Raw genomic sequence first — 27995 nt, 5'->3', positions numbered from 1 at the left:
AGGAGATGTTGCTAAGCATCCTTTAGAGAAGAAAGCCTTTTATTTTGAAGAAACAAATTTCCATCACTCGTATCAATTCACATCATTTTAGAGCAGAATGAAAAATATTCTCTGAATTAAAATCATCTCACAATTATACCCACACAAGGATCATGTTACTAAAGAAAAATATCCACCAATTTCCATGATACACCAGGCCGGCATGGCTGCAATGAATTGAAGATTGGAACACTTAGCAGGTAGTGGTGGCTCATGCCTGCAATTCCAGCATTAGGAAAGTTAGCAGGAGAATCACCTGTGTCTGAGGACACACAGTAAGACCTTATCTCTGAAATACAAAGGAGGGAACATTTGGCTTTGATACATGGAATCTTTCTAAAGATGGCCCGGTGAGAACAAATGGCAGTTTTGCTTTACAACCAAGAATGTCCATCAGATGTGACTGGAAATTACCTCTGTGAATCTAACTAAGATGGTGGCCACTACACCGCAGGTACAGTGGGAGGTGACGATGTTACTATTGGATTACTGACTGCTGTTTTAGATCTCTCCTGTTCATTCCGGTTGACTCTGGTATTTCAGTTGTTTCTTGTGTAAATGTTTCCTAGCGAACCTGATTGTAGTGACTGAGTTTGTGTGCACAACTCAGTTTGTTCCCACTGGGATAGAAATCTTTAGAAAAACTGTCCCTTGAAACAGCTAAACCCTTGCTTATGGGTGGGGCGGGGAGGGGTGGTTAGAGAACAGAGACATAGACTCAAGCCTCATTGCCATTCAGCTTTTACAAAGGAAGGCTGTGGCCGTCTGTGCATTGAGATGTCCCCTGCACTGGATGGAGTTCTCACTCTGGGGCCAGTGCACCCCTGCTAGCACTGTCCTGAAACAGAAAACAGTGTCCCAGGCTAGCCTCTCACGAACAGTAACTCCACAGTATAAGTAAGTCTTTTCTGCCTTACAACCTGCTTTTAAATTTAATTTTCAAGTGGGAACCCGTACAGCTGATTAGATGAAGGAACATGGAGTGGATGCAGGAGCTGGCACAAGCCCTTCAGATATGCGCACACTGGCTCAATGGAGAAACTGAGTCACCAGCCTAAAACACTGTCCTGAGAATAGGGAGGCAGTTATCTGGGGCCTGTCTTCACTCCAGCGTGTGTTTCCTCTGGAGTCAGCTTCACTGGTCCGCCATTATGGGCGTCAGCCAGCTGCGCTTCTGCAGGCAGCCTTCAGTCCATCTCCTAAGGAGAGAGCAGCAGCAGTCAGTCACACGAGCACCAGACTCTGGCTGTGGCTCAGCAAATCGCTGGCCTCGCAGGCAGAGACCTGGGCTCCATCCCCGGCACCACTGACCACATGTGGCGGTGCACTGTAGTCCCAGCATTCAGGAAGCTGAGGTAGGAAGAGGACCTTGTATTCCGGATCATCTTCAGATAGAGGTGGGTTCTGCCCCCCCCCAATAAATAAACAACCTCCTCCTTCGGCTTCACTGAGACCCTGCCTCAAAAAGATAGGTAGAGCAAGACAAAAGGAGACACCAGATAACGACCTCTGGTTTCAACAGGCACCCTCCCCAAGTTCACGCTCATGCGCACACCACATACATACTTAAGCTTAGGTTTGTGACAATAAAGAGCAGTCCAAGGGAGCTGGAGCCCTTGGCCATCTTCCCTCTCACTCCATATTTCCCCACCCTGCTTGCGTCCCACCAGTAGTGTGAACCAGCCTTTGCCTCTCATCCCAACAGACAGTCTGCAGTTGGGGTATGGGGATGGCGGGGGCGAGAGGGACTTTAGCAGGGGCTCTGGCTCTGCTGGATTCCCAACAGTCGAGAGAAGAGGGTGGGCAAGCAGGGAGGGACCACGGGACTCCATGAGAAGCCAGGGGCTGGTGTCACTGATCCTTACATTTCTAAGCAAGTTCCTCACATAGGTGAATAAATTCTGGTTAATAAAGGTCACTGTAGTGCGGAAGACATCATGGAGTAAGGATGGTGCATGATTGGCCACATTTCTGGCCAATAGCAAGGTCATTATCAGCATGGCCTTTTCATTCTCCATGTCTCTAGGGAAAGCCGTCTTCATCTCATCCAGGGCTTTGGCCAGGCAGTTGCGTCTGTCCTGCACGTGAAAGAAGACAGTTGACAGATGTTCTTTCCTCAGAGGGAACAGACCAGGCAACAGGAGACAAGCCTTTCAGAGGGCAGCACTGGTTAAATAGCTAAGAGCACAGGGCAGAGGGAATGGTCCCCACAATGGCAGAGAGAAGTCAGTCCTGCTGTTCAGGAGGCTGTCTGAGGCTCATCTTAACTGCTGTGCTCGGCTTTAGGGGCTACGTGTTATCTTTCCTTCAAGTGGGAAAGGCAGACAATAGACCACGAGACCTGAAGAGCCGGCTCAGAGGTAAAGGAGCATGCACTGCTCTTCTGGAGGGCCCAGTTCAGTTCCCAGCACCCATATGCAGTGGCTCACGCTGGCCTGCAACTCCAGCTCGAGGACCTGATACCTCTGCGTGCACCTGCAAGCATGTGCATGTACTCACACACAAGGCTCATGCAGACACAGAATCAACTTCCAATTTTTTTAAAAGGTGGCCAGGTGGTGGCACACATCTTTAACTCCAGCACTAGGGAGGCAGAGGCAGGTGGATCTCTGAGTTCAAAGAGGCCAGCCTGGTCTACAGAGTGAGTTCCAGGAGAGCCAGGGCTACCACAGAGAAACCCTGTCTTTAAAAAACAAAACAAAACAAAAAAGCACTGTGGGGCAGAGATCTTCAAGTTCTGTGGCTCACATTCAAAATCTACCCTTGGAGTTCCAAGGCTGTTCACAGATGTGTCTATGCTGGGTGACAGCCGCCGGAGAGTGAGGGCAGTAGAGGGAGTGCCCACCACAAAGACAGGCTGCTTAGAGGCACAATGAACACAGACGGTGAGGGCACCCAAGATTTCAGCTGGTGAAGGTGAAGAACAGAAGCTCCCCCCTCTATTCCTTCCAGAGGCGGGTATTTCAGTCCTGGGGTTTGGTATTCTCTTTCTTTGGGAAGGACAGTGCCAAGGATCCAGCTTTGGGTCCTTCACAGTACTGAGCAAGAGTCGAAATCTTGTCAGTTTCTGTGTGCTAATTAGAACAGCAGAGGAGTGAAGCAGAGGAGCAGGCTGCACTGTCACCCTGGGGAAAACGACATCAAGATCTCCATTGGCGTCTTCATCTGACTCTCCAAAGCGAAGACGGAGTAGGGACCGGGCACTTTGACCCTCTTTCTGGAGGCTTCCCCCCTAAGTTCTGGACTCTGATGGACAGGCTTCTAAATCTACTGACTGATCCTTAGAGACCATGCTGGTGGCTGTCAAGGACAGGACTCACTTCCTGAGAGACTGGCTCTGCACAGGAAGCGTCCTGCACTCCCCAGTGCCCTAGACGAGCTGGAGGCCAGAGTCACATACGTACCTCCTCTGACAGGCTGGCGTTCCTGAACTGCGCTGCCAGCCGTCTCACCAGTGTGGGCTGGATTCTGTGGTCCATCTCATCTCCTACTTGAGCAAGACGTCGGGCAATGTTCTGGATGACTGCCTCCTGACTTTCAGAATCTGAACATTCAGGCAGCAAACACAAACAAGACTCAGTAAGGGTCCTGGTCAACAGCTTCATGTCACTTCCTACCTCCACATGTGCCCTGGTGGGGACCAGAAATGAGCCTAGCACCAGCCTGGCACTAGGGAAGGGGCTCTGAGCCTCGACTCTGCTGCACACTGCCCAGAGACCAAGCATCCTCCAGACATCCCCACAGAGCAGGAGTGTCATTTCCCACTGTAAACGCCGAGGGCTACTGTGTCTGTCCTGCCCTGCCTCCTCTCAAGCTGCCCCTTCTGCAGCTTCCCCATGCTGCCCTGCCTCTCCCCTGCCCAGTCCTATTGTGTGGTCTCTGCCCAGGCTGCTCCCTTTTTCACTATGTACTTCTTTATAGTTTTATCGTTGAACACAACTGCTTATATATAAGCTTCTGAAAAACTACAATTCTGCTCAGATTAATTTATTTGTGTATGAGGGTTTTGCCTGCGTGTATGTCTGTGTACCACCTATATGCCTGGTATCCACGGAGGTTAGATGAGTGATGTGGGATGCCCCTCTGGATGCTGTGACTATGTTTTATTACCATTGGTTAATAAAGAAGCTGTTTCAGGCAAGGGCTTAGCAGAGTAAAACCAGGCGGGAAATCTGAACAGAGGTGTATAGAGAGAGTAGGCGGAGTCAGAGAGATGCCAAGTCGCTGCTGAAGGAGACAGACCCTGGAACCTTACCAGTAGGCCATAGCCTCGTGGTGATACATTGATTAATAGAAACAGGCTAATTTAAGACATAAGAGTTAGTTAGTAAGAAGCCTGAGCTAATAGACCAAACAGTGTTGTAATTAATATAGTTTCTGTATGAGTCTCAGTGGCCAGGAAACAAACAAGGGTCTCTGTTTACAGACGAGGGTACTGGATCCCCTGGAACTAGAGTTGTGAGGCACCATGTGCAGGAAGGAACTGAACCTGGGTCCTCTGCAAGAGTAACAAGTGCTTTATTTATTGATTTGTTTTTTAGATTTATTTATTTATTATGCATACAATGTTCTGCCTGCATGTGTACCAGCATGGTGGAAGAGGGCACCAGATCTCATTATAGATGGTTGTGAGCCACCATGTGGTTTCTGGGAATTAAACTTAGGACCCTTGGAAGAGTAACCAGTGCTCTTAACCTCTGAGCCATCTCCCCAGCCCATAACAAGTGCTCTTAATTACAAGTCACCTCTCTGAGTCCTGAAAAGGTAAATCTTTTGGTTTACTGTCTGACACCCAACACTAAGAACGATGCATGAGTGGTGTATGGTTGGTGCCCAGTAAGCAATTTCGTGAATGGATAAATAAATGACAAACTTGTATGTAGCTCTTAAATTACTGTAATTTTTGTTTGAACCCCACCTGGCTTATTTATTATGACAGGGACATGCTCCCTCTCAGTCAGCTGCCCAACTGAAGCTCACAATGCAGACTCACCCTGTATCTCAGAACCAGGAACTGGCTACAGTAAGCTGGGTCCTAAGGGGACTCACTCTAAGGAACTGGCCAGAGGCCCAAGGTACTCAACATTGGGAGTGAGGGAAAGACGGCTCCCATTCGTCCAGTGTTCGTCCTGTGTTCTCGCGGCTGCTCTCGCGGGGGAGACTCAGCCTCATATACGCGAGGCAATCACTCTAGCATTCAGCACATGCCTGGCCCTTGCTCAGCCGATGCTTGTCAAATGACTAGCACACAGCTCTCCCAAGGCCTTTCCAGTGCTCACTTCGGCTTAAGTCACATGTCACTACTTTGCATCCGGTTCCCTGTGACTTAATGTCACTATTCCTCCTGCTCACTTGCTGAAGCTCCTACCCTGCCTCTCTTCCAAAGCCTTGGTGAGACCAACTGTTAGCCCCAGCGTCACTTTCGCTGACACCCTTTGGGCTTAGCCAGGCTTTGACGTTGGAAGGTGAGGGCTGAGCTAGAAAGAAGCAGGGGAAAGACTTCAGGCTAGCTAGGGTAACATAGTGAGACCCAGTCTCAAACAATTAATGAAGGCAGGGGAGGGAGAGGCTAAACCAGCTGCTAGTCTCCTCACAACCACTCAAGGGCAGCACAAGCCTCTGTGCCTAAGATCGGGGAAGCTGGGCTTAGCAACAGGTACCAAGTGTAGCATGAGAGGTTGGCTACCTTTCGTTTGCTTGACTGCTAGCTTGCCAGTGACAAACCCAGAGCCTTCGAAAGGTTAGGCACTCTCTACCTCTGACCTACATCTCCAGCCCCTGGCCTGCAGGGTGGGAAAGCCCCAGTCTAGGGTTTGGAGGTCCTGGGAGGCCTACAGAGCAGTGAGTCCAACAAGGATCAAAAATCAGCTGAGGGGCAGTGAGTTGGCTCAAAGGCACTTGCTGCCAAACCTGACAACCTGAGTTCAAACCCCGGGACACACACAGTGGAAGGAATGAGCCAACTCTGACTCTACCTGTATGCTAGGGCATGTGCACACCCCCATACCCAGACAGACATGAATTAAAAAACCAAAAAACAAATCACCCAGCAGTCTCCAGCCCAGGAACACACTGGTCGAGCAGAGCCCCAGACCTGCACATTTTGAAGAACTCACATAAGGCCTCACAAGTGCTCTGAGCACATGACACATCCCAGCCCTAGCAAAGTCCCCTCCCCTGCTGAAAACACAGCAGCAGAAGGGAGAGGAGTTAAAACAGAGGCTGGGAAGAGAGCCCAGGGCTCAGGTCAGGGAAAGACAAAGTCTAGATGTGGTCCGAGTGACACGGGTTCAGCAGGGGGTGACAGCTGGGCTGAGTCCTGCTCCTGAAGCCTGGGCAGTTTGATCTGAGGCTGCTTAGTCTGCTGTGCCTTGGTTTCCTTATCTGGAAATGAGGGCCAGAATACCTCAGTGCTCCGGTCTTTAAGGTCATCTATCACATATGTTAAGGTTTCATAAAGGATGCAAAAATGACCATAAAGGCAGGAGTTTTTGCTGGACTGAGAGTTCAGCTAGCCAACACAAGGTCTTGTGGGGCTGTGTTGGAATGGTTTGGAGGCTGGGACCAGACTAGCGATGTCCCAGATCTGAATGGCAGGAGGAATGACTTTGAAATTCCACAAACTGAAACTAGTGGCACCTTTGGCTTACAAAATCTCCACCAGCTTCCAGTCTTTGGCTACACTGTACCTGTAGTAAAAAAAAAAACAAAAAACAAAACAAAACAAAAAAAACAAAAAACAGGTCCCATTGTTGATTTGTTGATTCAGAGAGGAGACTCCTGAAGAGAACTCAGGACTCATCAGAAGGAGAAACTTTCTAATTAGTCTCTAAACAGGGGGTAATGAGTTGGACATGAGTGGGCGCAATCAAGCACAGATCACAGGACGAGTCACATGACATGCACACATACAAGAACCTGACAATGCAGGGTTAGAGGCTGAGCCCCAAAGCCCCCTGTAACCTTTGTGGAGATCAATAAACTTAGATGTGGGGTGAAGGGGTTAGAATCCAGGCACACCTAGGCCCTGCCCCTTGGGAACCTGGCACAATGCAGTCACCCCTCTGCGCATGGCAGACCGTACCCTGACTGTACACAGGTACAAAGGTCCCTTTAAGAGACAAGTCCTTCCTACTCCCACCTTTCTAACTTCTGAGAGCAGACAGGGAAGTGGGAGGGGTTACAACTCATGGACAGGTGCTCTTGGCTAAGGGCAGGCCAGATATCTTAACCGCCATCTTTACTAAGGATAGCCATGTGACCACATCCCTGTGCCACCCAGGGCTGGTGGCAACTGGGACAGGGAGGAGTCACAGACTTATGCGGCTCTGCCCCAACTAAGTAGTGGCTGCAACAGCCTGTCCCACATCCCCTCCACCCCCAGGAGAGCAGTTACATGACCTATCACCAGCCGCCTTTAAGCTTTGTCTCATCTTACCTTTTACGTATATCTCTGTCTCTATTTCCTGTTACAATGACTATGTGGTGTGTTTGTGTGATGGTACACCTTGACAGGGCCTGTTGAAGTGTTCATTTGACACAGGGACCCCAGCTATACATCTGCTGCCTGCTAGCTCTCTTGCTCAGTATACATTTGACTTTTGATTTAACTTTATGTGAGTCGGGCAGTGGTGGTACATGCCTTTAATCCCAGCACTCAGGAGGCACAGGCAGGCAGATCTCTGTGAGTTCAAGGCCAGCCTGGTCTACAGAGCAAGTTCCAGGACAGGCCCCAAAGCTATCGAGAAACCCTGTCTCGAAAAACCAAAAAACTAAAACAAAACAAAACAAAAAAACCCTATATGTGAGTATAAGCTATCTTTAACTCTGTATGTTTGTATACATGTGTGTATGCAACTCAAATTCAACTGCTATATGTGTACATTCAGCTACATGTTAGGAGATGCTTTAAACAGCCACAATGGTCTCTTACACAGTCCCAACGAGCTCTATTCACTGTATCTCCTTCTAGACAAAAAAAAAAAGTCTCAAACATTTTAAATTGGTATATAATTTTAAATGATGATAAAAGTATATGATTTGATCTGTAACTATAGGATTCAACCCTGCTTTAAAATATATTCTACATGGTGATAAAAACTGAAGGTTATAAAGACCTACTTCAGATTAACAAAAGCTGGAGATGTACACTTCCCAGCCTTTCCTGTAAGCTGCTCTTCACTAGTGCCAGTTTTTACTGTTAAGCTTCTATTGCAAATTTTTTTCTTTCTTTGTCCTTCACAAGTCTAAATCTGACCTGTTAAGTTAAAACCAGTTACAGTCAAGCTGGAGGACTCTGGATAAAACATCACTTCACAACCTCTCAGCTTGGATCCAGCTCTCCAGTCAGATCCTATACTGTAGTCATAACTCAGAAATACCCAATAGACAGCTCTCAATGTTCAGAGAACTTGGAAATATGGCATTTAAATGTTTAATTAAAAACAGAGAGACAGGCTGGTTCCTGGTACAAACCCCCATTACCTCCACTCCCCCACCCCCATTTCCTCCAAAGAAGATGGGTGGGCACAGAAGACCCTCCACCTGAAATTTGCTTCACAACTGAAAGCATTAGCCACTGAACAAAACTGCCTTTCATCTCAACTGGTGAAAAGACCTCTGCAGACTGTGGATGATGGGACACTGAAATTGACTGCCTCATTGCCCAGGACAAGGTAAGCTGGTCTTCCTACAAACTCTTAACCCACAGGATCTTCTGAAGCCTGGCAGGACCGTGCTGCCCGCTCTAAGATGGATGATGCCCTGAAGCCCCAGCCCTCAACAACTATGGAGGATCCTGGGGAATGGCTGTCTAGGTACTAATCAAGTCTCTGTCATTTTTTGGTGTGGGAGAATTGTCTGTAATCTGTCAATCATATTTTAAATAAATGCTGATTGGCCAAGCAGGAAGTATAGGTGGGAAAACCAGACAGGAAGTAGAGGTGATGCAATGAGAACAGGAGAATTCTGGGAAGCAGGAAGCTCTCTCCACCATTCCTGCCCAGATCACCGAAGAAGCAACATGTGAGCTGACAGCTGAAAAAGGTACCAAGCCATATGGCTAACATAGATCAGAATAATGGGTTAGTATAAACTATAAGAGTTAACAAGATAATGGGCCAATCAGTTTATAATCTTATGGAATCCTGTGTGTGATTTTCTTTGGGACTTGCTGGCTGTGGGGTACTGGGCGGGACAAAAACCCCAACAAACCGGCCCTCATATTACAATTTTTTTTTAAAGTATTAACTAAGGTAAAATGTTATCCTTCTCAAGAACTCTGATGCAGTTCGATGGCTGGTTTGCCAGTTTAAAAGGGACAAACTCACAAAACAGTGTTTCTCTTGAGTGTTAGGTGATGTCATAACGATGGGGAAAGGACAGGGGCTTTAAGGTTTATTTATAAAAAGACATAAGACATGAGGATCTGCGAGTGCTTCAGGGTATAAGAAAGTGGTTTGTTTTGGTTTGGTTGTTTTGGTTTTCGAGGCAGGGTTTCTCTGTGTAACAGTCCTAGCTGTCCTGGAACTATCTCTTGTAGACCAGGCTGGCCTTAAACTTACAGAAATGCGTCTGCCTATCTCTGCCCCCTGAGTGCTGGGATTAAAAGTGTGTGCCACCACTGCCCAGCATAAGAGTGTTTTAAGGTGGACAAATGCAAGTTATCAGATTTCTCTCTCATTATGCTACTGTTCATAGTTTTAATATTAATCAATAAAGTTCTAATGAGCTGTTACTACAACTCTGACAGAGTGCTAAACACCATACTATACCACCATCATCATAGCCACAAGCTTAAGATTTTAAAATCCCTTTGGACATTTTCTAACTATAGACTTAAAAGGTGCTTTTCATTATGCAAAAAACACACCTGTCACCATCATTTCTGACATATATATATATATATATATATACACATGCCATCTGTACAATGTAAATTTCAGTACAGATTATAAACAGTGAAAATGCTAATGTGTCTAAAACTTATGTTTTCACAAACTCAGAGAATTCTTGTAAGCTCCAGGGAGTCGACTTGGAGGATTCACCTTGAGCAGGTCAGATGCACCCCTCCTTCAGCTATCAGGCCGAAGGAAAAAAAAATTTTTTTCCCTAAACTTAATCTTGTCCTCTGCTCTGCCAACATCTTGCCAGGTCTAAGAGGCACCAGAGAGTTCCATAGCGCCTGAACAGTAGTGAAACAACCAGCTACCCCATGACGTGGCAACACCCCAGCTTTCTCAGGTTCCCCCAAAGATAGTTGACGTCCCCCAGGTTAGCAGGAAGCAGTCTCAACAACTTGATGCCCTCATTCCCTTAACCTGCCATGCCTAACTCCTCACCTTTTAATAAAAAAGAAGGGAGTAATGTTAGAATTGAGGCACATCTTGGCCCTGCCCGTTGGGAACCTGGCACAGTGTGCCACACCTCACCCCTCTGCTCAAGGCAAGCAGTTCCCTGACTGCATGCAGATGCAAAGGTCCCTTTAAGAGACAAGCCCCACTTACTCTCACTCTTCCCACAGGTCTTCTGAAGAGGCAAGCAGGCCTCTTCCTCTCTGTCTCTCTCTTCCCTCCCCTGTACCCTTTTCTCATAAACTCCACACTCAACTTCTGCCTGCATGGCGTATTTGTCTCTCATCTGTGGCTTCACTCGCCAAGGTCCTAACGGGCACCATATTCCTAGCAGAAGGGAGCAAGGCCGGGGCCTACCTGGCTGTATTCTTCCGTGGTAGAAGGAGCGGCTGGCTCGGCTGCCATCAGTCTGCAGCTCATCCTCAAAGTCTGCATCCAGGTAAACTTGCACGGGCAGTTCCTGACTTAGTGCCTCCAGTTCTTGACCAAAATTATACTTAGAGTTTTGGAGAAAGCCAAACACCAGCAGGTCTGTGATGTGATCAGCCTTCAGGCCTGAGCCATTGCTAACCTAAGATGAAAAGGGAATCAGGAAGGCTCATGGAAGCCGGGGTCAGGACACAAGTGGACCTGAGGCTCACTGCCTCTAGGAACCAATAACTCTGAGAATCCAAAAGCTCGAGCAGGAGGCCTACGGGCAGAGGCATATTCTGCCGCACCCTCTCCAACTAGCGTCACCTGTAGACACCAAGGGCGATTGAGCCCCTTCTGCAGAAGTCCTCCTGAAAAAACCCTGCTGAGGAAGCAGCTTCCAAGGTAAGGCCTGTACACTCTCTCAGGGAAGCCAGGCGAATGTCATCATTGCAGTTCTGACCATGTTTACATACAGAACTGAGCCTGATTGCGCTGGCTCTGTCCCCAGTGGCAAGCACTTCTCCATCATCCCCTTCATGAGCCCAGGATGGTCCTGGCAGGCAGAGGATGCTCAATAAACTCTAGGGAGTGCTGACCCAGGTCAGACCCTGCCTTTGCCCTAGCCTGTTCCACTTCACGGGAATGCGTGCATAACCAGAGAACCCCAGAACGGGCAGAGAGGGTCTTGCTCACAGACCTCTCTGCTCTTCACTGCAGCCCTATAGTGTCCAAAAGCAGCACTGGGGAGGAGCACTGGAAAGAGCATTGGGAAGCAGCACTGGAGAGGAGCACTGGGAAGAGCACTGGGGAGGAGCACTGAGAAGAGGGAGGAGCACTAGGGAGGAGCATTGGGGAGAAGCACTGGTGAGGAGCACTGAGATAGCAATGCCTGTACCATGAGGCCCTGTAATACAAGAAAGCTTAGAAATGAAACTTAGGTCACTTAACATCCCTCAATGTGCATTTAATAGATGTACTAAATGCTAACTTAATGCTATTTTACTATAAAAAGCTGGAATACAGAAATCCAAAAAGGTCAGAAACATCTACAATAAAATACAAGTTCTTTTATTGTATTTTGGGGAGGTCAAATATCAAGATAAAGAGAAAATGTCAACATTTCATTATGGCCTCAACCTGTGGGCACCAGGCAAGCTACTTACTTCTGTGTCTCAGCCTTCCTACCCAAAAGTAAACAGGAAGTGATGACAGCAGGAAGACCACACCTACCCTTGCCCCAGGGGAGGAGGGCCACAGCAGGGAGCCACTCTCTAGAGCCCTGCAGGACAGCAGGGCAGGACTGCAGGAGACAACAGCCCTGACTTGCAGACTGTGGCTGACTGGAAGGGGAGACTCAGACACTTCTGCCCACAGCCAGCTCAGTCCCTGACTGGGCAAGTGGGAGCCCAGGTCTCTTCTGCTCACACAACTAGTCTGGGCTGTCCTTGCCAGGTCTACCAGTCTGACAGGCAAGCCACTCCATCCATCCCCTTCCCCCACCAAGCCGCTAGCGGGAGCCAATGGAGACCAGTTCTGCTGGATATGAGGCGCATCTCTGCAGACCTGTCAAACGAGGACCAGGCGGCATCCTTCACAGGGACGTCCAGGAAGAACAAAAAGAAAAGATGTCAGAATCTAACCTGAGAGTCCATGGCACAAGCTGTACAGCTCCAATCACTGCTGACTCAGAGTCCGGGAAACACCTGAAAGAGGACATACAGATGGTGTAGGTGGCTGTTGCCTGAAGCAATGCCCCTGTGGGGCCCCATCAGGTGGCAGGATGCTACCACACCTGCAGCTGAGGTCACACCCACCCATCATCACTGGCTCTCAGCCTGGGCTCCTTTGTTTGCCTTCCACACAGAAACAGAGCAGCAATCCGGTCAGTCAGGTCTGCAGTCTTGTACCCTCAGCGGGTGCTCTACTGGGCACCCCAGCCAGTTCCCCAGAGTTCAGCTTTGCTACCCACACTCAGGAAGACTGATCAGGCCAACCAGCACGTCTCACACAAATTCCTATAGTGAGTTTCCCAACCCGTCACACACACCTGTAAGATTGCAGGGCATCGACATTACTGGGTCAGGGCCTCCCAACACCCACACAATGAGGCAGAGCAGTGTGCATTCCAACTTAATGGGAAGAAAAATATAGTTTGGAGGATTAGAGGATTATTTTGAGCTGGCTAGACAGCTTGGCTGGTAAGATGTGCCTGTCACTCAAGCCTTCTGATCAACTATACACTGACCGAATCCAAGTCACTGAAGAACCGAATTTAAGAAGTATGTCCAGCTGGGCAATGGTGGCGCACGCCTTTAATCCTGGCACTTGGTATGTCCAGCCAGGCAATGATGGCGCACGCCTTTAATCCCAGCACTCGGGAGGCAGAGATAGGTGGATCCAAGTTTTAGGCCAATTTAGTCTACAAAGCTAGTTCCTGGACAACCAGGGCTACACAGAGGAATCGTGTCTCAAACACACACACACACACACACACACACACACCCCAAAAAACAAAAAAACAAAGTTTCGGTAATAGCTGAACCTCTGTTTAAAATGTTAATAAAAGTCTGTCTGCTCACGGTATACACTGTTTCTGAAAAATGCACATGAGTTTGGCTACTATGGAAAGCAGTGTGGAGGGTCCTCAAAAAGCTAGAACCTGGAGCAGGCCAGAATGCGCTTGCCAGCAGCCTGGAATGACGGGAAAGGTGGGAGGAGGACAATTCCAGGCTCCTCTGACCTCCACGCCCATGTGTCCCGCCCCCCACCACATACACAAAACAATAAACGAACAATTTATTTTAAGAAACCACCTTGTTTGACATTTCCCGTCACATCCAGCAGTATTAGACACAGGTGTGAAAGCATTCGGCAAGACCTCATGGTGGTCATGGCTGTCGTCACTGTCATAGCGGAGGCCACTTCCTTCAGAAGCCACCAGCCGGAGAGCTGTGGACAGGAGAGCTGTGTTTCTGGGCCAGATGTGTTACGAGTGAGATGAACAAGACAACCACTCACACGGGTCTGCTCAGCCACCACCTCACTTTTCTGGGGCCCCAAGGGTTTCTCTTGTCCCATGGAAGCCAAATGTCCTGAAGTAGCTGAGCACCCTGAACTTCACAAAAGCCCCTACTTCCACACTCCAAGCGGGAAGAAGGCGAGGCACTTCAGTGCGGTTACCACAGAGCAAGGTGTCCTTATGTCCCACGTGCCCCCTGCTGACGTTTATCTACACAACTAACCGACACTAACCAACACCAAGGAGAAAGTCACATCCTACTGTAATCACCCACTCGCTCACCAAGTGTCCAAGGTGCCATGGGCAACACAGCAGAATACAGAATGCCAGCAAGACAAGAGCTAGAGAAGAAAAAGTCACTCAGACTTAGGGCTGATGAATGCCCAAGAAATAACCAGAAGAACATAATGCGCTCCCACCTTTTAAAAATTCTTTTCTTTTATATGCATTGGTATTTTGTCACAGGTGTTGGGTCCCCTGGAAAAGCAGTCAGTGCTCTTAACCACTAAGTCATCTCTCCAGCCCCGAGTTTTCCATCTTTTTAAATGAAGAAATGTTAAATATGTAACTCATTAATAGAAACAACAACACAGTGCCATGTTAAAACTGCTCAAGGCGGGAGATGCAGCTCGGTTGGTAGAGTGGTCCCTCATGTGCATGAGGTCCTGGGTTACCCCGTGTGATGGCACACACCTGCAACCCCAGCACTCAGGAAGTAGAGCAGGAGACGGCAGACGTTCAAGGTCAGGGCTGGGGCTGGAGAGATGGCTCAGCAGTTAGGAGCTTGGATTGCTCTCCCAGAGGACCCAGATTCAATTTCCAGCACTCACATGGCAGTTCACAGCTGTCTGTAACTCCAAGATCTGACACCCTCACATAGGCACACATGTAGGCAAAATGCCAATGCACATAAAATAAATATTTAAAAAGAAGAAGTTCAAGGTCATCCTCTGCTACACCGCAGCTAGACCAGGCTAGGCTACATGATACCTTGTCTCCAAACAAACAAACAAATAAAAATTATCCAAGAGTCAAAGAACAGCATGCACAGATGGTGGGAAATAGAAGAACTTGTAGCCACCTGCAAGACTGCCAGTAGCTGAAAGGCAACAGCTGCATTCCCCTGGACGAAGTTCCTATGCAGGTCTGTGGAAAATACCTGCATTAACATCTACAGTCTACAGAGTTGCAATAGCATAAAGGGTATGACGGTTAAAATGCCCAACTATGGGTATGTAGTCAGAGATTCAACAGTGCCTAGCATGCCTGTGGGCCTGGGATTGACCCTTACAACCTGAAAACAAACTATGTTTGAAGGGACTGGCTGGAAACTGGAGAGATGATTTGGCCGTTAGGAGTGCCTCTTGCTCTTCCAGAGGACCCATGTCAGGTGGTTCAGAACCACCTGTAACTCCAGCTCCAGAAGGATCTGATGTCCTGTTCTGGCCTCCATGGGCAATGCACACACAAACACAGACATATACACATATATGTATATACAGACACAGGCACAGATATACACAGACAAATACACACACATATACAGACACACACACAATAAAGGGGGCTTAAGAAATGGCTCAATGTTAAATACTCTGGCTGCCCCATCAGAAGACCTGGGTTCAGTTCCCAGAATTCATCTCTCCAGCCCTCCCTTCTTTTTCTTTTTAGCAGACAAACAGCCAAATTTGAGATTTTCTAGGGTCACCCAACATAGCTTTAGACATAAAGACCCCCAAAAGGGCTGGGAACAATGCTCGATGGTAGAACATCTGCCTACGTGAACAAGGCCCTGGGAATTCCATTCTCAACAGGCAAAATATAAATAAGTAAATAACGTTGTTTTTCCCCCTAAATCTAGGGTCTAATTTTAGAAGACAATAAACATCAAGTGTTGTCAGAAGCATGAGGCTGCAGGACAGCTGATTAAAACAGGACCTCAGGCATCCACCCGAGAGCAGACTTGGTTATCCATTAATGACACAAACCTTGGTTGTTTCATAAGCAGTGAGCTTTGTTCTGTCCCTCCCACCCCCCTCCCCCATCCCCTATTCTCTCACTGACTAAAAGTCAATCAACACAGCAGCAAAAGTCACTCTGCTATCCAGAGTCACTGTGATCAGGCAGGGTACATGGGAGTAGAGAGGAGCCCTTGAGAGGCAGTCACGCCAGCAGCAGGCCAGGCTGGCACTGAACCAGTTCACAGTCCCTTCAGACATGGGCATTATAAACCACAACAATAAAATTCATTTCCCAACTTCTGGACTCCACTTTCTTTTCAAATTCTGATGCAAACTAGAAAAAAAATCACTTTAAAATGTATTATTGGTGCATGTGTGTGCACGCACGCACGCACACACACACACACGCACTTCCTGCAAGAGCTCACAGGTGAACATGATGGGGTGACATGTGTCGCAGCATGTGTGGAGGTCAGAGGCCAATTCTGTGGAGTCAGTAATCTCTTTATATTTCTATATAAGCTCAAAGGATCAAACTGCAGGTCACGAGGCTTGCCAGGCAAACATTTTTACCCACTGAGACGTCACTTTTAGGTCCAGGAAATCCTAGAGAGACCCTTTTCAAAGAATCAGTGAGGCATAACTGACTCCATAAGCCTGCTACAGTGGTGTGGAGACTGGGGAGACTGAGGCAGGAGGATCACTTGAGCTCCAGAGTTAGACCAGCAAGGGGAACACAGCGGGGCAAAACATAAGAGACACCCTGAGAATCCTCCCATTAAGTAAGAAAACACAGCAAATGATCAAAAGACATTGATGTGAGATATTCCTCAAGTTAAGTGTTGCTTTTATTGGTGAATGAATAAAACTGTTTTGGCCAATGGCTTAGCAGAGTAAAGTCAGGAGAGAAACCCAAACAGAGATATATAGAAAGAGTAGGCGGAGTCAAGGAGAGATGCCATGTAGCTGCCAAAGGAGGACACCAGAACCTACCGGTAAGCCACACCCTCATGGCAATACACAGATTAATAGAAATGGGTTAATTTAAGATGTAAGAGTTAGCTAGAATATGCCTAAGCCATTGGCCAAATAGAGTTTTAATTAATACAGTTTCTGTGTGATTATTTGGGTCTGTGTGGCCAGGAACAAATAAGCAGCCTCTAATTACAAGACATTTTATATGTGTGTATGTATGAAATTATCAAAAAAAATTTTCTTGAGGCCTTAGCTAGCCTGGATCTGGCTAGCTAGATCAATCTGGCCTCTCACTCACAGAGATCTACCTGTCTCTGCCTCCTGAACTCTGGGATTAAATGTGTGTACCACCATACCTGGCCATAAACAAATAAAATAAAAATACATAAATTGTTTAAATATTTTTCAGGAGCCAGGTGTGGTGGTTCATACATTTAATCCCAGCACTCGGGTGTTAAAGGCAGGTGGATATATGTAAGTTTGAGGCAGTCTGGTCTACAGAGTGAGTTCAGATCAGCCAAAGCAACATAGAGAGGCCCCGTCTCAAACAACAATGAGCAGAAGTGGTTTTTTGGTTTGGTTTGGTTTGGTTTTGTTGCTGTTGTTTGTTTCAGGACAAAGTCACATAGTGAGACCCGGTTTTAAAAAAGAAATAAATTAAGTTTCAGGAACTAGGAAGATGTCTCAGTGGCTATGCCCTTGCCATACAAGTAAGAGTCTGAGTCTGGATGCCCAGAATCCACCTGAAGCTGGTGGGTTTGGCGGTCTGTCTCCAGCGCCAGCCTCAGAAGGGAGAGAAGCTCAGGGCTCATTTGAAAGACTTTACCTAATGGCCTTCTCCACGGCAGACAGGTGCAGCAGCAGCTTCAGCTTAGGTCACGAACAAACACAGTGGCACAAACCACGACTGCAGCTACTCCAAAGGCTGAGGCAGGAGGATCACAAGTTCAAGACTGATCTGGGCTACTTAATGAGACCTTGTCTTACAATAAATATAAACCAAGGCTGCCTAGAATGCACAAGGCCCTGGGTTTAATCCCAGTACCACGGTTCATCGTAGGGGTGGGGAGGAAGGTGTGTTTTAGTTTACTTTCTACTGTAATAAACCACATGACAAAAAACAACTTGGGGAAAGTGCATATTTCAGCTTAGACTCTCAGGCCACACCCATCACTGAGGGGAGTCAGGGCAGGAACTCAAAGTTCCCACCTAGAGACAGGAGCTGATGCAGAGACCACAGGGGAGTGCTGCTTACTGGTATGTTCGGCGGCTTTCTGACACCACGCAGGACCATCTCCTCAGGAGTGGCACTGCCTACAGTAAGCTGGGCATGCTCACATCAATCATCAATCAAAAAAAAAAATGCCCCTTAGGCTTCCTTACAGGCCAATCTGATGGAAGCATCTTCTCAGCTGGGGTTTCTCTCTTTCTACACGTCTAGCTTGTGTCAAGTTTACAAAAAATAAATAACGCACGCATACACACACACACACACACACACACACACACACACACACACACACACACGCAGGGTGGGGGCGCAGGAGGGAGAGAGAGAGAGAGAGGCCCAAACTCACAGGTCCAGATAACAAATGCTGTTCTTCCCACTGGACACAAAACTGAGTTCCTCTGAGCTCAAGAGACTGAGGACACACGAGAAAGCTGTCCCGCAGCAGCTGCTCTCTCTCAACAGGTGTGTCACCAACTCAGAACGATGAACAAATGCTAAGACCATGAAATTGAATCTTTGCCGTGCCAACAAGGGGACCACTTCAACTGCCCAAATCCCAAGCACACTGGTCAGCAAGTTCCATCCCTGCCTCTACCTCCCAGGCACCAGGATGTCAGGCAGGTGTGCAGTGCCCAGCTCGGTAGGTAATTTTCAAGCCTGGCTGCATCCTGGAATCTGCCAGGATGCCCTTGGATGTACCAGTCTGACATAACCTGACACATACACCATTACCCAAGGAATCCACTAACGAAGCTACCAGAACTAATTCTCTAGGAAAGCAAGGCATCAGAGAAGAAAGCACCCACAGGGCTGTTTTTCTAAACACCACTGATAATCCAAAAGAAAATAAAATGACTGTTATGACACCAAGAAATAGAAAATACTAAGACCTGGGCCTGTAGCTCCTCAGTAGAACACATGTTAGCAAGAGCCTGAGCTCAATCCCAGTACTGTGGAAAAAATTAATACATATACACAAAACATTTAAAATACTTAGGAATAAATGTAATACAAGTGTCAGGCCTGAACACTAAATGAAAACTACAAACATTGTTGAGAAGAAAAAAAGAAAGGCTAGCCCCTGTCACGGGTGCAAAGACACCACGCTGTAAGACTACGGTGCCCCCAACACAACTGGCAGATTCGGAGCAGCTTCTCTAGAAACTCTGGCTGGTTTTTCTATAGACAGCGACAAGCAATTCCTAAATTCATAAGGGAAGGCAGAGGATATTTTCAAAAATAGCTAATCTTGAAAAGTAGACAGACTTTTACTCCCTGATTTCAGAAGTTACTATAACACTAGAGAGTCATGACAGTGTGGGCCTGGACAAAAAGAGAACAGTGAGCAACCCCAAGACCATCCATCCATCGATGATAGCGGAGCCACCGCCAGGGAAAAGAGTGGTGTTTTAATCAACGACCCCGGGACAGCCACTAGCAAAGGCATGAATTGGTACCTCTGCCTGATGTCATATGAATGATCTCAAATGGATGCTGGGGGGGGAGGGGGGAGCTGGAGGGATGGCTCAGTGGTTAAGAGCACTGGCAGCTCTTCCAGAGGACCCGGGTTTGATTCCCAGCACCCACATGGTGGCTCACAGCTGTCTTCAATACCAGTTCCTGGGGATCTGACACCTTCTGGTTTCCACAGGCACCAGGCACCCATGTGATACACAAGCATGCATGTAGGAGAAACACACATGTAAAATAAATTTTAAAACATAGATGATAGAGGTCTTTCCCATCAGACATACACTGGCCATAGATACACTGTCTAGTATGGGGAAAATGAAAAAGTCAGGGTGCTGTGGCAGCATCAGCAAGCACAGGACACATGGGATCAGGGCATCACCGGAGGATCTACTTCCGCAGACAAAGCCAGGTCACTCTGACAAAGTTGGTATGAGTCACCTAAGAGGAACTGAGCCCAACTGTCAGTGAGCAGACGCGGGCAAGCGATGCCACAAACAAGGCTGCAGCTGCTTCTCCCATCATGAGATGGCACGGTCGGGCTCCTCTGATATCCAGACACTCCCTAAGCAGTCTGTCATTCAGAAGAACTGAAATGGCTCGGGGTTGGAGGCACCAGATGACTTGAAGCTACACAGAAAGTTTCACTAATGATAACAGACTATCTTTTTTTTTATTTTGCGTATATGGTGTTTTGCTTGCATGTATCTCTGTGCACACGTACACAAGCGTCCAGTGTTCATGAAAGTCAGAGAGAAACCACATCAGATTCCCTGGAACCGGAGTTATGGAAGACGGTGAGTCACCATGTGGACGCCAGGAATTATACCCAAGTCCTTCTGAAAGAGCAGCCAGTGCTCTTAACCACTGGACCGTCATATCTCCAACCCAAATAACAGTTTTTTGTTTTTTTTTAAAGACGGCCTCACTATGTAGCTCTGGCTGTCCTCAAACTTATTATGGAGAACAGGCCTCCAATAGAGATCGGCCTCCTGAGTGTGGGGATTGTGCACTACCACACCTGACCTCAAGTAACAAATTCTTAAAGGAAAAGAAAAAAAAAAAGATAGGCCTAAGTGTAAGAGCTAACTAACCTCTAACACTTTAAAGAGAACACAGGGGACTGGAGAGGTGGCTCACTAGTTAGGAGTGCTGGCTACTCTTCCAGAGGACCTGGGTTTAATTCACAGTATCCTCACGGTGGCTCACAGCTGTAACTCCAGTCTCTGGGATCCGATGCCCCTTTCTGGACTCTGAGGTCAGAGGACACACAGATGGTATACAGACAAACATGCAGTCAAAACGCCCACACACATAATCTTTAAAATAAAATTTAAAAACTAAGAAGAGAACATGGGAAGAAATCTCAATTCCCTTGTACCAGACAATATCTTAGACACAGCCCAGAGGCAAGAAACAAAAGACAAATTCTTATAAATCTCCAAATTGGAACCTTTTATGATTCAAAGATACTACTAGGAAGATAAAATCTGTGAGACGATAAAGTGTAACCTCAACACTCAGGAAGCTAAAACAGGAGGACTGCCTCAAGTTTGAGGATAGCTAGATTTGCACAGTGGTTTCAAAGTGAAATTAGGGAGAAAACTTTTACAAAGCATTTGACAAGAGACAGGTAGCAGAATCTGGAAGTGTCCGGTGAGACGACTGGACAGCTAAAGGTCTGAGTACCAAGCCTGTGGAGCTGAATCTAATCCTCAGGACGCACGCAGTGGAAAGACTTCAGTGAGCTCTCATCTGATCGCCATACGCACGCTGTGGTGTGTCCCTAACAACACAAATATGTTTAACAAAAAAGCACGGGCCTGAGAGATGGCTCAACTATTAAAAGCACTAACTGTTCTTCCAGACGACCTGGGTTTGATTCCCAGAGCCCATATGGCAGCTCACAGTGGTCTGTTAACTCCAGTTCCAGGGGATCTGACAACCTCTTCTGGCCTCCATGGGCATCAGGCATGGAGGCAGAACACCAATGGCCATAGACTGGGGACATAGAGCTCAGCTCGTCTTGCCTAGCATGGACCTCAGTTGGCCTGGAATGGACAGGCAGGCAAAGAATGATCTTAACTTCTGATCCTCCCACCTCCGCTGCCCAAGTGCTGGGATTACAGATGTGTACCACTTGGTTTATGCTGTGCTGGGGATTGAACTAAATACTCTGCCAGTTGTATGATAACTTTAGTCCCTTATTTGGGCTTTTTGAGACAAGTTTAGGCTTGCTTTGGAACTTGTTCTCAGCTTCCTACCTTGGATTCCCACTTACTGGCATTACAGACATGAGCCATCACACCAGCAAAACAATGGTTTTAAGAACAGGAGTGGGTCGGGCTGTGGTGGTGCATGCCTTTAATCCCAGCACTAGGAAGGCAGAGGCAGGTGGATCTCTGTGAGTTCAAGGTTAGCCTGGTCTACAAGAGCTAGTTCCAGGACAAGCTACAGAGAAATCCTGTCTAAAAAAAAAAAAAAAAAAAAAAAAAAAGAGGAAGAACAAGAGTGGCCAGGCGGTACTGGTGCATGCCTTTAACCCTAGCACTTGGGAACTTGTGAGTTCGAGGCCAGCCTGGTCTACAGGGCAAGTTCCAGGACAGGTTCCAAAGCTACATAGAAAAACCCTGTCTCAAAAGAAAAAAAAAAAGAAGAAGAGAAGGAGGAAGAGGAAGAAGAGGGCTGGAGAGATGGCTCAGAGGTTCTAAGAACACTTGGATGCTCTTCCAAAGGACCTGGGTTCAGTTCCCAGCATCCACAAGGCACAACTGTCTGTAACTCCAGTTCCAGGGGATCCGACACCTTCATACAGACATACATGCAGGCAAAGCCCAATGTACATTAAAAAATATTAAAACAAAAAAAGGGGGTGTAGCTCAGTGGTAGAATCACTGTTTAGCAGGCAAAAGATGCACTTAACCACTAGCATGGTCACACACACACACACACAAAGTACATATAACTGAAGGGTGGCATGAGAGGGGCCTGTGTCCCATCACTCGTGGCTCCACGAGGCCCTTAGAAGTTGCCATCCTGGATGCTTGAAGCCTCTGAGACAAGTCCCTTGCTTTCCCTCCCTGCCCAGGACCTGGGCTTCTGAAAGCTCTAAGCACTGGGTGGGGCCAGATGGCTAGAAAGGCTGTCCTAAGGGTGAGTCAGTGGGGGAGGGGGCGCAGGCGGAAGTCCCAGAGGCTACTCTGCAGTGTCTGCCCCCCACTCCCAGGCTTTACTCTTTGTTGTTGTTGTTGTTGTTGTTGTTGGGCTCAGTCATGGAGGGAAGGGTGGAGGTACCTAGCCCAGCAGAGAATACAATGAAAAGATGACTGGACGCTTGCCCCACAGTCAAGGGCCCAAGCTGTCAGCGGGCCTGCAACGGGGCAATAGCAGTTTCCTGTTTCCCGCACCCTAGAAGAAAGCCACCTTTCGTCTCTTGTTAAGGGGACAACAGCCTACCTACACCAGGGAGAACGGATAGACAACAGGGACAACAGGGACAGCGCCAGCACAGTCTCCTTGCCGACTGAGATAGGCTCCTGCTCCTACAGTCAGCCCAGTAAGGACTTTGGAGTGAAGTCTCCCTGGTATCTAGAAGATAGGCAAGGAAGAACAAGGCCGGTCTTGGCCAGAAACTTGCCCAGCCCTGTCTGGAACAAGGAAAGCTAGGTCTATGGTATAAGAGAGCATGACAACATGCCAGACTGAGGAGACATGGTGGGCTCTGGAGGCTTCTTCCGGACGCTGTCAGCTAGCCCCAACCAACCTTTCTAAGGTGGGTAAGGAAAAGTCCCCACAGAAGCCCAGGTAAAGGTTTCCTATGTCCTCACTTAGAGCAGGGCTGCTTTGGTGGGAGCATCGTGTTGGTCCCTTTGTCTCCATGAGGTACGCACACCCCTTGGAAGGCTAGGACACATAAGGTGGGCTAAGGTAACATAGTGTACTTAGGTGTGTTAAATGCCTTTTTTTTGTTTTGTTTTTTGTGATTTAACTTCATTTTATATGCATTGGTGTGAGGTCACAGATCCCCTGGAACAGGAGTTAAAGACAGTTGTGAGCTGCCATGTGGGTGCTGGGAATTGAACCTGGGTTCTCTGGAAGAGCAGTCAGTGCTCTTAACTGCTGAGCCATCTCTCCAGCCCTGCTAAAAGCCTTTTTTAACTTGGAATCTTTTTCACGCTATAATAGGCTTACCGGGGATAGCCCTGTTACAGGAGAAGCATGTATGTATGAACTAGACCATACATAGTCAAGACACAGGACCATTACCGCTGACTGAGGTAAAGGCCGGCAGCCAACGCTCTTGATCAGACAAACTGGACTCTCTCAATATCCTCCCAGGATCAGCCTGCACCCGCCTGGGCTTCAGCTCTATCTCACTGCCTCTAAAGAAAGGTTTAAAACATGTGTGGTAGTGCATGCCCATAATCCCAGCACTGGGGGAGATCAATCATGAGTTTGAGGTGATTCTCAGCCACACAGTAAGTGGAAAAACCAAACTGGGATACAGGAGACCTTGTGTCAGGAAACAAAAACAAAACAAAGAAGGTTCACCTCTGAAGGAGATAACCCTAGCCTAAGGCAGTCCACACCAGTCTAAGTCATTGTGGTGGCCATCTTGGGTGGGAATAGACTCACTGGGCCAGATCCCTCCAGGTCAGAGAAAACAAGCAGGAAGTTTTGCAGAAGGGTATCTACCTATACTGTGAGCTGGGTGTGCACCGAGAAACACAGCTGTCAACCTCCCTCCGTTTGGCTGCTTCACTTTTACAAAGCCCAGTACTGGGACAGGGCTGACGCCAGAGCCCTCCACACCCTTCCAGGCATAATGCCAAAAAGCACACTGCCTCTTCCTAAGGCTGGTCTAGGAGCCAGATGCGAAACACTCCTCGGCACTGACTAACCTCTGTTTTCATTACTGAGGTAGAAGGGTAATTTAAAGCAAACCGGGGCTGGGAAATGGCTCGGTCAGTACACTGCATGCCTACATAAGCATACGGGTCTGAGTCTGGATCACTAGTACCATGCAAAAGCCAGGTGTAATGGTGTGCCCGGTAATCTGAGTGCCGGGGAGACAGAGACCTGAATATCCCGACAGCTCACTGACTGGACGGTGATCAGTGAACTGCCGAGTTCCAGGTAAAGTGTCATACACACACACACACACACACACACACACACACAAAAGGCCGCGAACAACTGAGGAAGGCACTTGACACCGATCTCTACACACACACACACACACACACACACACACACACACACACACGAAGAACATATGTCCACTTACCTGATATGACCCATAATGAATATATACATATCACACACACACACACACACAAAACAAATACATTTCCTTTTTTCTGTTTGATTTTGGCTATTCTTTTGGTTCTTTCTTGCTTTCTTTCTTTTTTGTGGCTGGCAATGTCCGTGAGGACAAGCACCCATAAAGCCAGCTAAGAACTCAATTTTCAAGATGGCAGCACCTCTTTTCAGCTCATTCAGACAGCTACTACTGCCCTTTAGTCTGACATAGTCCTCCTGTTTGGGCCAACGAAATCACAAAGAGAAGAGTAAGACAGTAAGAAACACTGAACTGTGGGTAGAGAAATTGTGGACATCTGCCAGGATGGTTCTTGGGGGAAAACCCGCCATAAAGGTTCCTGGCACTAAAGCTTCAGTTTCTCCATTGTATCGGTAGCTGCCCTGCCTCCTTCCAGCTGCTAGGAGGGAAGAGGAGTCCACAGGAAAGGAACGTGTCTGCCTCGGTGGCAGAGTGGCACAACTAACACTTACCACGGCCTGGGTTTGTCCCTAGTCCTGAAAAACAAACCAGTCTACGGCCATTCTCTCTGTTCCCACCCCTTAAGGGCTATCAGGCCCCATGGATGCACCTCCCTTGGGAAGTGGAGCATGGCTTGGGAAAGCATGAATCCAGTTAGAACTGAGAGTTCCGAATCTGACTTTGAGACCCTGGGCAAGTTAATTAGCTTCTCTCTGCCCAGCTGACCTATCTGAAGAAAGAAGTAATAATCTAGTCTCTAACCACCAGAATATGAAATGAGCTAATGGATATAAAAGGTGCACACTACAGTCCCAGGACTTAGGAGGCTGAGGCAGGAAAAGTCTTTTTTGTTTGCTTGTTTGTTGTTCAAACAGGATTTCTCTGTATAGCCCTAGCTGGAGCTCAGAGATCCACCTGCCTCTGCTTCCTAAGGGCTGGGATTAAAGGCGTGTGCCACCACTGTCCAGCAAGGAAATATTCTTGAGTAGGAGCTGGATATTAGTCTTGGCAGCCTATTGCCTTAAAAAATAAACTTGTAGCCGGGTGCACACATGGGAAGCAAAGGCAGGCAGCTCTCTGTGAGTTCAAGCTTGAGGACCAGCCAAAGCTACACAGAGAAACCCTGTCCTGAAAAACAAACAAACAAAAAAGTGAAGAAAACCAAAGCGCTCCCCATGAGCTTAGGAGGCACCGAAAGCTCTGGATGGTGTTTGATCGCTGCCACCCTCCACCCTGCAGCTTCAATTCAACTGTCTTCTTCAGGCTTGCAACTGTGGCAGAGCGGCCAGAACCAGAAACATTAGCTGCCCTCTACGGCCACAGCCTGGCAAATGGTGGCCAGAGGTGCAGCCACAGAACAAACGTCCAGTGACCACAGACCCACATCAGGAGTTTCTTACAGACTAGCAGTCTCAAGCTCACATCCAGGGAACCACCAGATTCGTGGCATCCCTCATGAGAATGGCTGTGTGGCCTGGAACACAGCCTAGAGGTAGCTCCCCAATCCTCAACCTCTCGCTGCAGAGGAAAGGGGCAGCTGGAAAGCATGCACTGCCCTTCAGAAGGTCTAAAAGGCTGTGTCATCAAGCCTCCCTTCCTTCCGGAGTCCAGGCACCCAGCGTGGTTGAGCCCTTGGGTAGGCTATTCTTACTTGCAAATAAGAGGAACCAGGTGACCTCAAGCTGTGACTATCGCCTCCCCTCCCCCAGCATAATCAGCCCCTTTTCAAGCACACCCTCAACTCATCCCAGGAACCTCAGACCTGCCCAAATCTCTTCAGAACAGAGTGAATGCCACATCCAGGCGGCTCTCTGCATCGGCCATCACAAAAACCAGTACCCAACACGACACACCACAGTAGCCTGGCGGTAGCACCTTGCTCCTCAGGAACCCGCCCCCAGTGGGTGGAAATGCCTGCTAACCCCAGCTGTGACAAGCCAACCCCACTGCCATTTTTTTTCCAGGTAAAAGGGCCAGCAGAGGCGAGGATACACACAATTCTCCCTTCCTACAAACTTCCCAAGAGCTCAGCCCACTCAGGGGTTGACGCCTCTGGAATGTTGCGCCAGCACCAGACCCGACTCCCCTGAGGGAATAGTCTAAGCTGAGGGCCATGGTTTGTCCAGGAGAGCGCTGCCCAAAGCTTGGAAGTGTCGTGGCTGGGTGGGGATGGAATGTGGAAAATCCACGTCATTCTTGACGTTCCCCCCAACTCTCTTCCACAGTTAGGTCACCCTGGATCTGATCTCACGGCAGTCTTCCAGGAAGGGCACACAAGTCTGGCCTGGCATCAGGCAGTAGCCTGGGAAGGGGAGGCCTGTGCTGGGTCCTCAGCCTGTTCTTCATTGCTCACCTACGGTTTATCGGATGAGGGCCAATCCCATTCTAGAATCGCCGACCTCGCTTCACGTACACCAGCTCCATCCTGACCCGCCCCTGGTACACACTCATTTGTTGAGGATATAAATGAATGAATGAGTGAATCCTTGTGGGCCCCGCCACTTGGTGGCTGACAGCAGCTTATTTCTTCTAAATTCCTACGATTATTTGGCCAACCACTCAACAAACTTTTTAAAAACACCAGCAGCCATTCTCCGCCCATATTGTAAAACCATTTCGGGTTCTGGAGATGCTGCAGGGGGCAGCCACTTTCCCTGTTTAGGCACGAGTATGTGCTATGGGCTCTGTGGCACCCACAGGTGTAAAGGAAGGTGCCCTTCGCTGGAGTCCAAGATGTGTCCGGGATGGGGTTCTTCCGTGTCTATCGCGGGGCCCGTTGGTGGGTTGTAGTCGTCCCTTGTTCATCTTTGAGGGTGGCCACGGCAGAGCTCACGCCTAGCCGAGCGCAGCGGGGGCCTTGGGCCCGTCTTCCGCGCGCAGGGCGCACCTGCAGAGTGCGGCACGACCCGGGGTCCCGGATGTACCAGGAGGCCTGCCCGCCAGCGGACCAGGACCGAGCGCGCGCCCCAAGCCCTCCCGTGCCTGGCCCGCAGCTCCGCGGAGGCACCGGGCGGCCGGCGCCCCGATCCCGCCTCCACCAAGGCGCAGGCGCCCCGCCACCGCAAAGGATCTAACCGACACCACACTGAGCTTGGCGCGGACCCCCGGAGGGGAACGCAGGGTCAAGGCGAGCCCAGGGGGGTGGGCGGACTCACCACGCACACGCCGCGGGAACCGGCCGCGTACAGGCTGAGGCAGGACTGGCAGACACTCTGACCCGCCCGGCACGCCGCCTTCCCTTTCTCCTGCCCGC

The 27995-nt window shown here is 48.6% G+C and overlaps 1 protein-coding gene across 2 annotated transcripts; it reads right to left on the bottom strand.

The window, feature by feature from the left end:
* Positions 1-21: 21 nt before the first annotated feature.
* On the bottom strand, positions 22-27995 carry Bid (BH3 interacting domain death agonist). Of its 2 annotated transcripts, none has more exons than XM_085687057.2 (6): positions 27895-27995; positions 12446-12500; positions 10749-10962; positions 3444-3583; positions 1905-2117; positions 22-1238 (listed from the first exon to the last, which is right to left on the bottom strand). In XM_085687057.2, the coding sequence occupies exons 2-6, from the start codon at positions 12455-12457 to the stop codon at positions 1227-1229; spliced, it is 591 nt and encodes a 196-aa protein (XP_085543183.1). In that variant the 5' UTR covers positions 12458-12500; positions 27895-27995; the 3' UTR covers positions 22-1226. The 2 variants fall into 2 exon arrangements, with proteins under 2 accessions (XP_085543183.1, XP_048300304.2); XM_048444347.3 differs by having other exon boundaries at positions 12446-12508; positions 27898-27983.

Source organism: Myodes glareolus, chromosome 3, assembly GCF_982192425.1.
Source record: "Myodes glareolus chromosome 3, mMyoGla1.1, whole genome shotgun sequence".
In the NCBI taxonomy this organism is placed as follows: domain Eukaryota; kingdom Metazoa; phylum Chordata; class Mammalia; order Rodentia; family Cricetidae; genus Myodes; species Myodes glareolus.
This window is presented reverse-complemented; position numbering and strand designations above follow the sequence as displayed.